This window comes from Rhinopithecus roxellana, chromosome 6, assembly GCF_007565055.1.
Source record: "Rhinopithecus roxellana isolate Shanxi Qingling chromosome 6, ASM756505v1, whole genome shotgun sequence".
NCBI lineage: Eukaryota > Metazoa > Chordata > Mammalia > Primates > Cercopithecidae > Rhinopithecus > Rhinopithecus roxellana.
The window spans coordinates 123,128,735-123,142,864 of NC_044554.1; the positions used below are offsets into that span (position 1 = coordinate 123,128,735).

Below are 14,130 nucleotides of genomic sequence, written 5' to 3' on the forward strand. Positions count from 1 at the left end.
TTTGCAGTTATTAATGTGTGATCTAATCTTCCCAGGTGCAACTTATGTCCTTGAGAATCAGGGTCCACATCTAAATACGACCTTTCATAGTGCTTTTTATTAACAGACTCTCAAAAAATAGTTGTTGAATTAGGGCACTAAATTATTTCCATGTTGTTATCATACTGGTTTTCTCAACTGTCATGTGGAGATAAAACTTTCTCATAGAAGTGTCTGTACAATTAAATGAGATAATTCATGAAAGAACTTAGCATAATACTTGGTTAAAAACTCATTGTTAGCTATTATTTAATCATACTAATATTAGCCATTATTTAATCATATTAATCTATAACATTAATAGATGATGATGATGATGATAATGATGAAAGTGCTGTCACTGCTTCCTTTACTGTGCATGAATTCCACTGTCCTTTCCCGTGCTGGCATTGGGCCATGGTGCCATAAAGATGATGAAAATGTTAGGAAGACATTCTTCCTCTCAAGAGTACATCCACCATTTTTGTCCTCATTCTCAGCAGGTCACTGTGTTCTAAGCTTAATTTTCTAAGCTGCCCTTGAAATTAAGTCTTATAGTGAATTAAAACATCAGCATGTGTGTTGTGCATATTTATTAAGCTGAAGTAATACTTCCAGAGTGCCAGAATTGGATACGGAACCTCTTTTTAATGAATTTTATTAGCAAATTGGAAATAAGTATGGTGAAACTTCTGAGAGACTTTAAGTAAAAAAAAAAAAAAAAAGTGCTTATGTGTACTCTTCTCTTTTTAGGCCTAGTGGAATGTTTGTTAGGTTTTGGTTTATGGTGATTTTATTTTGTTGCGCATTTTCAAGCTTTTATAGGTGTAATATTTTTCTTTTGTGCTGATTAAGGTAGAATGATGAAGACAATGGAAGAATAATCAGATTCTTGGTGACAACATTAAAGCTAAACTACGGATTTTCTTGTATTTAGCTGTTTCTTATAAAATTGAGTACTTTCACTGTGTTGAGACACCCCACGAAGAGAGGCCCTTTATACTCATTTTTTAATATCCTGTGTTTTCTTCAGTATGAATCTGATGAACAAGAAAAGAGTGCCTATCAAGAGTATGACAGTGACAGTGATGTTCCTGAGGAACTCAAACGAGACTATGTGGATGAGCAGACAGGAGATGTTCCTGTGAAAAGGTGATTGTTCTTAAATTGTGTGGTATTTAGCATTTTATCTTGTGCTCTTAAGTATAGGATTTCTTTTAAGGTTAAGAAGAAACAAAATTTTTTTTTTTTGGTACTTAATTATGTCACCTGACAGAAGTTAGTATGTTTTAAATGATTCCTGGAAGGCTTAAAATGTGTTTTTCCTCCTAACATTTCATAACTGGATTTAATGAAAAATAAAATAGTTATATGAAAAGTTCTGCCTAGCGAAACCTTTGCCAGCATCTCACAAATCAGTTCATTTAACTATGAACTGGATTGTTAATGTGTCAAAAAGAAATTGATTTAGCCATTTAAAAATTCTTAAATGGCTAGTTTTAATTTAGCTTTCCTTTGAGTTATGTAGTGTGTTTGACATTGCTTTTTGTAGCAAGATTCTAATTCCTTTTTTATGGCATCACAAAGTTAGTCATTTTTTAAAATCTGGTAAAATTATTGTTGAAAATATTGGGCATAATCAAAGATATTAGTTTTTGCAGAGGAAAAAGCTTTTAGATTTATAAAATCAATCCTGCCTTTGGTGGCCATTTATGTGATTTACATAGATAAATAAAAAACCTCAAGGAGAAAATGGTCATTTGTTTTGTATGTGGAGTTCTTGCTTCAATCTTGTAAACACAGAAAATCACCACTTATTTCCCCTGTGTCATTTTTGTTCACTATTGAACTTTCTACCAAGGTGTCCTATTAGTGGTTGAGTTTTGTTTTATGATAAGCTGACCTCTTCAAAACTAGGATAATTATAACAGAATTTTTTCTTACCTTTTGCCAGTTAAATGGGCCTGATTCTAGAATGTTGAAATGACTTGATTTCGTGACTGTCATATGTTTAGTGACTATAAATGTACTTTTTTTCTTAATGATAGATTCTTAACGATAAGTATACTCTTATCGTTTAACGCCAAGCTACCTATTTAATACTGTTTAACTTGAAATCCCAACTGAAATAATACTGTTTTCAAAAGTGAGCAATTCACGTAGTTGTAGCTATTTTAATTGAAAAAATTTGTTCTATTGGTTTTTGCATATGTATGATATTAAGTGTCAGTATGATCTACTGTGAACTAAATAGAACTATTTTGTTGGAATTCTTTATTAGATATGTTTTGGGCATATTTTGGCCAAAAGGAAAGGTCTATTTGAATTGAAATGTACAAGTGAGATAGTGTCTGCCATGTGTATATACCTCCATTTTTGGTAGGGTTACTGCAGCCCCCTAAACTTCTTACCCCTAAGAAGTTTGAATTGAACGAATTAGTGACTGAAGCCAATAAATTAAGAGTTATTATCAATTCTAACTTGTGTCTCTTGAATTGACCAATTTTTCTGGCATTTCACCACTACCATTCTAGTTTATGCCAAAATTATCTCTGAGCCAGATTATTAAATCAACTCCTTTACCTTGGATTCTTGTCTCTAGGCTTGCCCCATTCCAAGCAACTCTTAGATCTAAATTTAGGGTTTTTTTTTTTTTTTTCATAGTTACAAATTTAATCTTGCTGTTTTTCTGGTTAGCTTTTAGTGACTCACCACTGTATTCAAGATAAGGTTCATATCCCTCAGGTTTGATTGCTTTCAGGGATATCCGGCCTTTACTTGCCTCCTTTCTTGTTACTTTCCCCTCTGTTCAGTTCTTCTACTTGCGAATGTGGTGAACTCCTTGTACTTTTCTGAGCACGCTGTTCTCTCTTATCTATAACCCTGTTTTATGCTGGCCCTTTTTTCTGTGCTGACCATATAACTTTTACTTTTCTTTTGAACCTAACTTAATGCTGCCCCTTAACCCCAAATACTGTCACCAATATTCTCTACTTAATTCAGATTCTCAGGAGGGTATTTTTTCATGTTTATAAGTTTCTGAAATCAAGAAACATAGTACATCTGCACCTAGATATGTAATTATCCTGGAAAATTTGTTTTTTAACGTGATTAGCTTTTTTAGTGGTTGATAATGTTTTATAATCGAAGAAATGCATTATGGTACTTTTTTTTTTTTGCTTTAACTTATTTCCCTTACTTGTGGATTGTAAATTTTATAAGGATAAGATGTTAATCTCTATATCTTTACCTAATGCATAGTATGATTTTCATTAAATAATTAGTTAATAAAGGCTATGGACTAATCTGAGTAACTTATTGGTTTATTACTTGACAACTCTAGCAACTCTGTTTTGTTTTTCCATATAAAGTGTTTCTCGGGAAACTCTAAAAAGCAGGAAGAAATCAGATTACAGTCTAAATAAAGTGAATGCCCCTATCTTAACAAATACAACGTTGAATGTAATAAGACTTGTTGGTAAGTAGCTACACCTTTAAAAACAAAGAAAAAGAAACATTATAACAGTTAAATGAGTTTGTTACTGAATGACTTTTACTTGTGGTTTTCGTTGTCTGGTATACTCCGGTGCTCTCTGCAATAAGGGATTTAAGGTTATCATATGTCAATGCTTCTCATTTTAAATGTTCCAAATACTATAATACTAATAGTAATGCCAGTTTCTCTTTTTAAGTTACCTGTTTATTAAGTCTTTGTATCTTCCAATTTTTCTAAAATATTTCAGTTAATTGAAATGTGATGAGGAATTCTCTCGGTAGGTTAGAGGTACATGCAAGATAAGATAGTACCAGTTTCACATTTATTATTTCACATTTAGTTTTTTACTTTGTTGTTTCATAGATCTTTGCAATCTTCTGTCAGGCAGAGTGAATAGTGACTTTCTGGCATTTTCAGACTCAAGGGATTTACAAGCTAAATGTTCAGATTATAGGAAATAGTGTTCTTATTACAGATAAGACATTTATTGATGATTTTGTAGAAGGGAAACAATATGAAGAAATGACATTTTAAATATTCAGGTTTGAGGATGATGTGGATTTTTTGTTAGTGTCAGTATTTCAACATCTTGTATGCTTTTAGCCTTTCTATCTCACTAATAAGTCTATCTATTTGACAAATAAGTTATAGAGATGTCTTCTCATATTAACCTTCATTATTCCAATCAGGAATTTTAGTGGTTTTCCATAAAAATCTCTATCTGTGGAGATGGTATTTATCTATTGCCTAGTTTGATTAATCTTAGCTCTGTTGAAATAGTCCGTGTTCTTTAAGATAATTATTAAATGTAATTAATGAATAGGATAAAATGTATAGAATGCTTTTTAGGAGTCACGGTTTCTCTAGAAAGAGCAAAAAATGTTACTGAACTGAGAAGAAAAGAAAGGTATACATTTTCATGATGCTCAGAAAAAAGGATAGATTCTAAAAAGCTATTCTGTGACTAATTATTGCCAGGGAACTAAGCTTTTCTTCTTCTTCCAAGAGAACTGACTGAACATAGTGTCAGAAATAACTCTCTAGAATTTGTAGAATCAGAATTGGAAGAGTGCTGAGAGGTCATTGGTGTAAGTTCCCATGAAGTCGGTTGTCTTTCTGTAATGTCTCTAATATGTGGTGGCTGTCTAGCTTCTGTTTCGTGACTCCCAGTCATTGGAAACATAGTGGTTTGCAAGACTACTCATTCTATCATTAGACTGATCTCATTAGTAGAAGTCTCTTCCCTAAGGTAAACCAAAACCTGTCTCTCCGTGATTCTAGCTTTTGGTCTGTCCTTTTGGTCTAAGAGTTCTGCCCTTAGAAGCAAGAAGAATAAGTTCATACTTAAAAAAATTTTTTTTTCTATTTCTCTTTATTCTGTTCTTCTATTTCTTTTATCTTCTATTTCTTCTATTCTTCCATGTGATCACTTTTCAGATATATAGTGGTAGTTGTCCTGTCCTTCCTTTTCTCATACCGACCACCCCACAATCCATTTTTCAGGCTTCATGGGCTTGGTTCCTTTATCTTGTCCTCACTGATAGAAATTTAGACATTTCAGAATAATTGTCATCCTCCTTAGCCTTCTAGACTCAGCAGTTTTCAGTGTCTGAGCACATCACTTGAGATGTAGTCAGCTTTTGCTAGATTATGTTGAAGTAACAAGCCACTCTTGGTGCATCAATGACTTTCAACCACAAAGTTTTATTTTTCTCTCGTGATACGCATTGTCTCCTGATTATATGTAGCTCTGCTCCGTGTGTCTCTTCATTCTAAGATGTAGGCTGAAAGAATAGTACCAACCAATCTGGAACATGGGAAGAAGAGCAAGAACAAACTATGTTATGACTCCTGAAGCTTCTGCTTCCATGTGTCACCCTTGACTTCCTCTGACATGTCATGGCCAAAGCAAGTCAGGCTTGGCAAAGGGAGGGAGAAGTATGCTTCTGCCACAGGAAGCACCGCAAGTCAAGGGAAGTGGGCAGGGCTGTATCATGCCCTTATGGGAAATTGGAAAAAATAATATAATCAAACACATCTAAACAGTTGTTTATATTTTTTACCTTACCTAGTTCAAAAGGGGCTGGAGGTAGTCATGTTGCTGTTTACTCTGAAGGCATGTTTTCATAATAATCAAATAAAATAAAATACAAGGCTAAGGCAAAGTTGAGGAGTGGGCACATCATGCTTTATCATATCATATTTAATGCAGACATCAAATACAGTGCTTAACTTCTTGGTAGGCATAAGGGAATTCAGGAAACAATGTATTCCACTATCCTTATTATCTGTGAAAAAGATACAGACCTTTATAATAATGGTAGAAATATGCTCCTGGTGCTGAATTCAGACGATAGTAACAAATTCTTATATGAAGATTGCTGATCAGCATAGTGGGCCTTGCTTTTGAACAGTGGGTTTATAGGAACTGAGAAAAGCCACATTCAAGAGCCTTTAAAGTATGGCACAGTCCTGAATAAAGCCTTGCTCTGTGAAGAGAATTTGACTATTGCAATTTCAACTTCCTACACTACCATATCTTTTACTGGACTTGCAATTAGGAAACAATGCCGAGTATGACAATTTAACTTTTATATCTTTTCATTTAGGACTGGGATTAGGTGCTGCCATTATCACCTCAGTTGGGATCCCCAGTAGACTTTTATTCCTATCATTTTCTCTCTCCCTGGGATGTTTTTATCTTCAGTTTTTAGATATATACAAAACGAGCTTTAACGAAGCCACTGTCTCAGAGGTCTGTGACTAGTAAATGCACTATTCCATCCACTGTTGTTATTGCATAGAAGTGCCTGAAGATTATAAACTGGCAAAAGTCATGCCTCTTCCTACAAAGGGAGAAGTATGGTTGTGTAAATAAGACAGATTAATTTTTGGTGCTTGAGAAGATGAAGGAACTAATTATTGAGTATTTGGGAAACACATATTAGAATATTAAAGGCATATTTAAAATGTCCCTTTCAAGTAGTATTTACTTGGCAGATAATTAGCAGAGAGTAAACAAAAGAGTGTTAATGGGGCTTCCTTACCCTACGTGGTTACTAAATTTATTAGAAAGGCTCAGGGAGACTTTGCACTAGTGGAGAGGACTGATCAGAAGACTTGCTTGTATTATATAAAGAGAAAATTCTGTCAGCCTGATGGTTTCTTGCAGACAGAGAAAGAGAAATTTTAGGAAATGTGTCTCATCAGTGAAATAGCCTTGGTATTCACGGTTTTCTCTCCTGGAAGCAGCTCTCACTTGAGCAGGTGTGATAGGTCTGAGGAGCAGGAGCTAGATTACCGAAGTCCACACTTATAACAACTGCCGACAACAGCAAAATTACCACTTTAGTAGCTAGAAAAAATATACCCTAGCACATGCATCAGTATTTAAAATGAAAATAGGATATGTGCATCTAAGGGATATTTAGGTGTAATATATATTCTTTTAGGTGTAATATACATTCTTTTCCTTGGGGGAAGGTAAAATACTAGATGACAGACTGTTGAAGTTTCCCAGCAGTTCAGTTTGCTGGCATACTCTTTATCATTGAGCATTTTAAATGGAAAGGTAATGCATGAAAATGGTTAAAAATTAAAATACTCCAAGATATAAGCAGAGCCCCTGAGCTGCAAGTCTCCTTCCCCAGGCAGAACGACTCAGTTTCTCCTGTTTTCTTCTGGAAATATTAGTGTTAGTACAAATATATTTAATATGTATATCTCCTCTCTCCTATTTTTTTTTTTTTTTTTTGTTGTTGTTGTTGTTTTGTTTCGAAAATTGGATTACACTATACTGTTTTTATCTGGCTTTTTTACTTAAAATATCTTAAGGTTACACTTAAAATGCCTTAATGTATTACCTATCTTAGTATGTGTGGATTTCATTCTTTTTTCCTATTGTATAGTTGTAATATTATAAGTGCCACAATTTATACGTCTTCTACTTTTCAACATATAGGTTACGTCATTTCATACTACAAACTGCCACAGCAAGTTATCCTTGAAGAAATGTCTTTGTCCCTATACAGGTGGAGCTCTAGAACAAATTCCTATAAATACTTCCTCTAGCTGGATCAAAGAGTATATACATTTCCAGTTTTGATGGACATTCTCAATTTACCAGTGAGGTTACTAATGAGCTTACTAACACAGTTCTGTTAGTTTACTCATTCATCAACAGTATTTGAGGGTAGCTCTTTTCTTAGTCTCAGCAACACTGTATATCCTCCAGCTTTGGGTACTTGCTAGTCTGATAGGTTAAAAATGGCATCTCATTCAAAAATGTGTTTAATTATAAGTGAATTGAAGCATCTTTTCATATGCTTAAAAGACATTTCTATTTACTTGCAAACTAGTTATATCCACTGCTCATTTTTATATAATAAGGAAATTATAGGTTTTAATTTCAACATTAAGGAAATCAGTTCCTTTTTTGCCATGTATATTGCATTCATCAGTTTTAGTCCAACAGATTTTTTGTTTTTTTGAGTCACTACTTTGTTTCCGGCTAGCTGTTGGAGATACAGTCATGAAGAAACCATAGTCTTTCTACTTAAGGAGCCCAATGAGGGAAATAGCATACAAATAAAAAAATTTACACTGTGTTGTTATAAGCGTAAATAAACAGAAAAGAGGCGAGAGAAAGAATGATGATTAATTTTCCTTTTTGGGTAGGAAGTGAAAGGACTGACTCACTGTGGGGGCTGACACCCTAATTGAGTTTGAAAGATGAATAAGTTCTCATAGATGAAGAAGTTGGTAAAGGCATTTTGGACAGAAAGAACATGTGCAAGACATGGTATATTCAGAGACCCCAGTAGTCTAGTTTGCTGGAATGTAAGAAACATGATAGGGGCAGAGGCAGAAGCAGAGGAGATGTGACAAGAAAGATGGGCAAGAACCAATTATCAGAAGGCCTCATAGACTGTCCTATGCAGCTTGGACATAAGCGCCTTAAGGGATTTCTAACAGGAGAGAGACCCCAGCAGATCTGTTGTTTTTAAAAAAGTGTAAATAAGGGATTGACTTTAGCTAAGGGGAAACTGGAGAAGGTCAAAGACTGGATGGCAGACTGTTGAAGTCTCCCAGGCAAGGGATGATGAGGACATAAGCCTGGATATGGATGGCAGTGGCCGTTGTAATAGAGAGAAGGGCAGATTAGAGAGATTTTAGAAATACAACAGACAGAATCGGTGAATCAGTGATGAGCGATCACTCAAATTTTAGGATTGTGTGATTAACTAGTGATAATGCCAGAAATGAAAAAGGGAAGATGAGAGGAAGACCAAGTTTGCAGAGCTGATGATAGGGTAGACTTTGGACATATAGAGGTACCTCTGGGACGTTTAAGTAGAAATAGTCTATAGGTAGTTACATAGATGGATGTGGAGGTCAGGAGCAAACAGATGATCAGGATACATAATTTGAGTCATTGTTATAAAATAGTTAAAACCATGGTAGTGGATGAGTTTATCTTGGCAGAGCCTCTTAACCTTTTGAGTTCATAGAAAATCAGACAGAAGTTCTACTACCCTTCCTACACACAAAAATGTATAACACAAGATAGCTGAGTGTGGAAACCTAGGAAACAGCAGTGGATATGGATATATTAGAAGGGCAAACAGCAAGATCAGACAGTGAAGGAGGTCATGATTGAACAGCAGAAAGGCAGGAGAAAAATTAGGTGAAGCAAAAGTCTTGGAAACCAAGGCATGAGGGCCTGTCAAGAAGAAAGAAGAACTATGCATTATTGTTTTATTCATCTTTTATGGTGATCTAGCCTTTGATTTTTAAATTTTGGCACGCACCAGAATCACCTAGAGGGCTTGTTAAAACACAGATTGCTGGCTGGGTTTGGTGGCTCACACCTGTAATCCCAGTACTTTGGGAGGCCAAGGCAGATGGATCACTTAAGGTCAGGAGTTCGAGAGCAGCCTGGCCAACATGGCAAAACCCTGTCTCTACTAAAAATACAAAAATTAGCCAGATGTGGTAGGGCACTCCTGTAATCCCACCTACTAGGGAGGCTGAGGCATGAGAATGGCTTGAACCCAGGAGGCAGAGGTTGCAGCGAGCCAAGGTTGCAGCACGCTGAGATTGCACCACTGCACTCCAGCCTGGGTGACAAGGCAAGACTCTGTCTCAAATAAACAAACAAAACACAGATTGCTGTCCCCCACTCCCAGAGTATCTGATTTAGTAGCTCTAGGGTATAACCTGAGAATGGGCATCTTTAACAAGTTTCCAGGTAATGTTGATGCAGCTAGTCTAGGGACCACACTTTGAGAACCTTAGGTTCCTTTCTGTTATTTTCCTAATCAAAATGTAAAACAATGTGTATTTAATGGGAAAATTCTTGATTGCAGAACATAATTAAAATGGTAGCTTCTTTTGTTTTTTTGAATATAAGTTGTTTAAATAAAGTATCCTTGTTTCAGATATTTGGATGAAGTTAGAGTTCAATGAAGTCATAAGTGCAGTCTTACAGAAGTATCACAATACTTTTTTATGTGTTTTAAAATTTTTAAACCATGTTTTATGATTATCTTTTAAGAAAACAATATTTTCATATGTAATGTTTAAGGAAAAAAGTTTGTCATTCTCTTTAAACTACATGCTAGTATTTCTGTTTATAATCATATTATAATAATGATATAATTATATCATTATAATATATACTATATATTATCTACATACTAATACTATAAGATAATACTATGAGATAACATATATTTAGATGTTATTTACATGAATTTATATTTTTAACATTTAAAAATATTTTCTGAATTGCTACCGGTATGTACAGCCTTATCTTTTGAGAGCATAATCCTAAAAGCACCATCCCTCAGTACGTGTCACAAGAAAATGACATTGGAGATTTGGGGGGCTGAGATATAATATTTAAAAAATAAACGTGGTAGCCAGGCACTTAGGTAATGGACTTGTTAATTTTTTACTCTGGTCTTCACTTCATTATTCAATACCTTTTTCTGAATTGTCCAAGCTGAACCAACTTTCCTTTCCTTTATACCCTTTTATAGCTTTTCCAGTTTGTCTTATGTGCTATTATGGCTTTATATGCCATTTATATTCATTGATGGTTTCTCAAATTAGTGTACTGAAATAAGAATAATGACTATTCTTCCAACTCAGAATCTGTTCCTGCTTGTGTCCCATCAGGTTATAAACTCCAGTAGATGAGAGCCTTAAATCATTTTTGTAGCATCTATATGTGGCACCTGGCCAAGTGCTTTTTACTTTTGTAGGAACCCAATAGATGTTGGACTGACAAACCTTAATTTTTAAAATCTCCAATATAGGAGAAACCCATTTTCTCTCTTGTCATATCCACAATGGGAAAAATTTCTCCCCTGTGTTTCCAGCATTGTTATGGAACTCCTACACTCTTTTACAAATGACACTATACAAACAACATCAGTGCTCTTTTCCAGGAGATTCAATTTAAAATAATTTCTTTGAAAATGTGTAAGTTTAATAGAGTAAAATACAATATATTTAAGAAAATATTTATTTTTATAAGCTTATATATATATATAGCAAAAGTAGAAAAGCAAGAGAAAAAATGATACATACAAGGTACTGCCCATTCCCCTGAATCCTAGCCCTGTGAAATCTTGGGTCAGAGGCCAAGAACATTTCTTTATCACTATATCATTCAAGAGCACAATATCCACCAGGTGCAAAGAACGTATCTTTCTCATTCCTTTTTTTGGAAGATGCCAATATCGTATTCCTTTTCCTCTAAATATATAATCAGATATAGTCACAGAAAAAAAAACACAATAAATTAAACTTCTGCATTTACAAACTTGCTAATGTATTTGAAGCATTCAAGTGTGGTAACCACACTTCTCTCTGTGTCTCGCACTGATGAGTTAGCTAAGGCAGACCCACTGTTCATTCTCTTGTTTCTAGTTCTTGTCCATGCTGCTACTTGGTTGGTTTCTTTGCCAGTCCCTCTGTGTATCTGTTCCCCATGGTTTAGTTATTCCCCAGAAAAGACTGATAAAAAGTAAATGTTTGAATTCGTGTCAGTTTGAAAATGTCTTTTTTTTTTCTCTTTCACTCAAATGATAATTTAGCTATGAATAGACTTGTAGATTAAAAATTATTTTCTTCTGAACTGGAACTTCTAGCATTCTATTGTGTTGCAGATGAATTTCTCTCTCTGTCTGAAAGGTTTTAATATTTTTTTCCTTGATGCAGAATTTTATGTTAATGTGTCTAGGTATGATTTCTTTTTTAGTAAGTGTGTTTGATAGTTTGTGGACTCTTGATCTGAAGACTCCTGTGTTCCTCAGCTATTACTGACACTAGTATTTCTTTGATAATTTCCACCTTTGTATTTTCTTTGTTCTCTCTTTTTAAAACAATTTTCTCCATTACTAAAATTGGTCCTTTATATCTGTTTTCTTAAATGTTTCCCATAGTATTGTCTTTTACTATACCTTTTAGGAGACTTAATGTAACTTTTTATTTTAAACATTATATTTTTACCTTTAAGAAGTCTTTTATATTCTCTTTTTTGGATAATCTTTTATTATTGAGTTCTACATAATTATTATATTTCTCTTTTTAGCTTGAATTATTCTGTTTCATTTGGGATCAACTTTTCTTTTTATTTTCACACTCTGAGTTTTCTTTGTGTGCCTGGTGATTTTTGATTATCTATTTAGATTTAAAATGGAAGCCTTACATAGCCCTTGTGGGTTTCTTGTGAGTAATTAGAACTATGTTCGAGCTGGGTCTTTCTCTTCAGTAGAAATTCTGACTGGGAATTTCGTGTGAAATAGGAGAGGGCTTGGGTAGATTTACTGGCAGTCTTTATGAGGACAGATCCTCTAAATCCCAGAATTAGGTAGAAGCCTTAGCTTTTCAGTTTTTTATTTTTTTTTAAGTTCGTTTGCCCCCTGTCTTTTTTTTTTTCTCTCAGTTTGTTTATCATTTCTTTCTTTTTCTTTTCTTTCTTTTTTTTTTTTTTTTTTTTGAGACGGGGTCTTGCTCTGTCGCCCAGGCTGGAGTGCAGTGGCGCATCTCAGCTCAATGCAAGCTCCACCTCCAGGGTTCATGCCATTCTCCTGCCTCAGCCTCCCGCATAGCTGGGACTACAGGCGCCTGCCACCTCGCCCAGCTAATTTTTTGTATGTTTTTTTTTTTTTTTAGTTGAGACAGGGTTTTACCGTGTTAGCCAGGATGGTCTCGATCTCCTGACCTCATGATCTGCCCACCTCAGCCTCCCAAACTGCTGGGATTACAGGCGTGAGCCACCGCGCCTGGCCTATCGTTTCTTTTAGAGAGGAACCATAAGGGTTTCTATTTTGTTTTGTGGGTAAATTCTAGCAGCCTACACCTCTAACTGCTGGAAAGGAGAGGGAAATAGTGGTGGTGGTGGGGAATGTAGACTGATAACAGTTTGTCCCATGTGAACCTGTAGCTTGATCCTTTTTCAGCCCCGTTTCTCACTCCTACCTTCCAGCTTGATTCTAAGTAGTTACTGTCCTAGTGAATAGCTTCCACCTCCTTTGTGGCCGTCTTATGGTTTTATTGGCTTCTTATGTTTTTCCATCAACCTGTTCCTATCTACTGTCTGTCATCTAGAACAGACGTTTTGAGATGTCAAATGTTTTGAGCTGCTGGCTACTTGTTTTTGTAAATAGAGCTTTATTGGCACACCCATGCTCATTGGTTTGCATATTGTCTGTCTGTAGCTGCTTTTGTGCTACAGTGGCATAGTTGAGCAGTTGAAACAGAAGACAGCAGAGCTGAATGGTTGCCACAGAGACTGTGTGGTATGCAAAGCCTAAACTATCTACTCTTGTGTCCTTTATAGGAAAAATTTGCCCACCTCTGGTCTAGAAATGTTTTGACATTTTTCATTTTCTTGTGCTCAAACCTACCAGCCTCACCTTCTCACCCTCTTCTCTTCATAGATAAGTAATTAATTCATTGTAATGTTCTCTTTTAATTCAGTAAGATCTGAGGAGGCATATAAGCCTCCTCAAGCCTCCAAATGTCTAGTGTCTGCCTGTTTTGTCCTCTTGAACTGGAAAGACAGAGTCCTCATTCTTATCACTCTGTAATATACTGATGGTCTGCTTATTGATTATTGTCTTCCATGTATGACCTTTTGAGGTGCAACAGCCAGGACTCTGTGTAATTCCTTGTTCCTTAATACAAGGCCAAGTATACAGTAAGCCTTCACAACGTGTTTGTTGAATGAATAAATTAATATCCTTATGTTTGAATTTTCTTTTCAAGGTGGTGAGGAACAGCTATTTTTTTCTTCTGAATACACATGTAAAATTCCTTTACCTATTAATAATTCATCTTTATATCCTTTTTCAAGATTAGGTGTATAAACAATGGTTAATCTTATCGGGAATGGAGAGGACCTCGTGTTCTAGATGCATGCCAGCCTACTTATTTGCATTCTACCTCGTTCTACTTTTTCATGTTTTTTTTTCTTTTTTAACTAATGTAATATATTATTTTTTTCTTCACAATGTTGCATTATTTTATATGTTAACAAGTTGTAGCTTAAGTAAACATATGTTTTGTAGCTGAGGAACTACCTGCATAATGATCCAGTGTGT

General features: G+C 35.1%; 1 protein-coding gene across 2 annotated transcripts in view; it reads left to right on the forward strand.

The window, feature by feature from the left end:
* The window catches only part of VPS50 (VPS50 subunit of EARP/GARPII complex), a 125,195-nt gene that overhangs the window by 81,677 nt on the left and 29,388 nt on the right, over positions 1-14,130 (forward strand). For both annotated transcript variants that reach the window (XM_030932465.1, XM_010353153.2), the window contains 2 exons: positions 1,052-1,170; positions 3,390-3,496. In XM_030932465.1, coding sequence (XP_030788325.1) covers positions 1,052-1,170; positions 3,390-3,496 — 226 coding nt within the window. The remainder of the gene's footprint in view (positions 1-1,051; positions 1,171-3,389; positions 3,497-14,130) is intronic.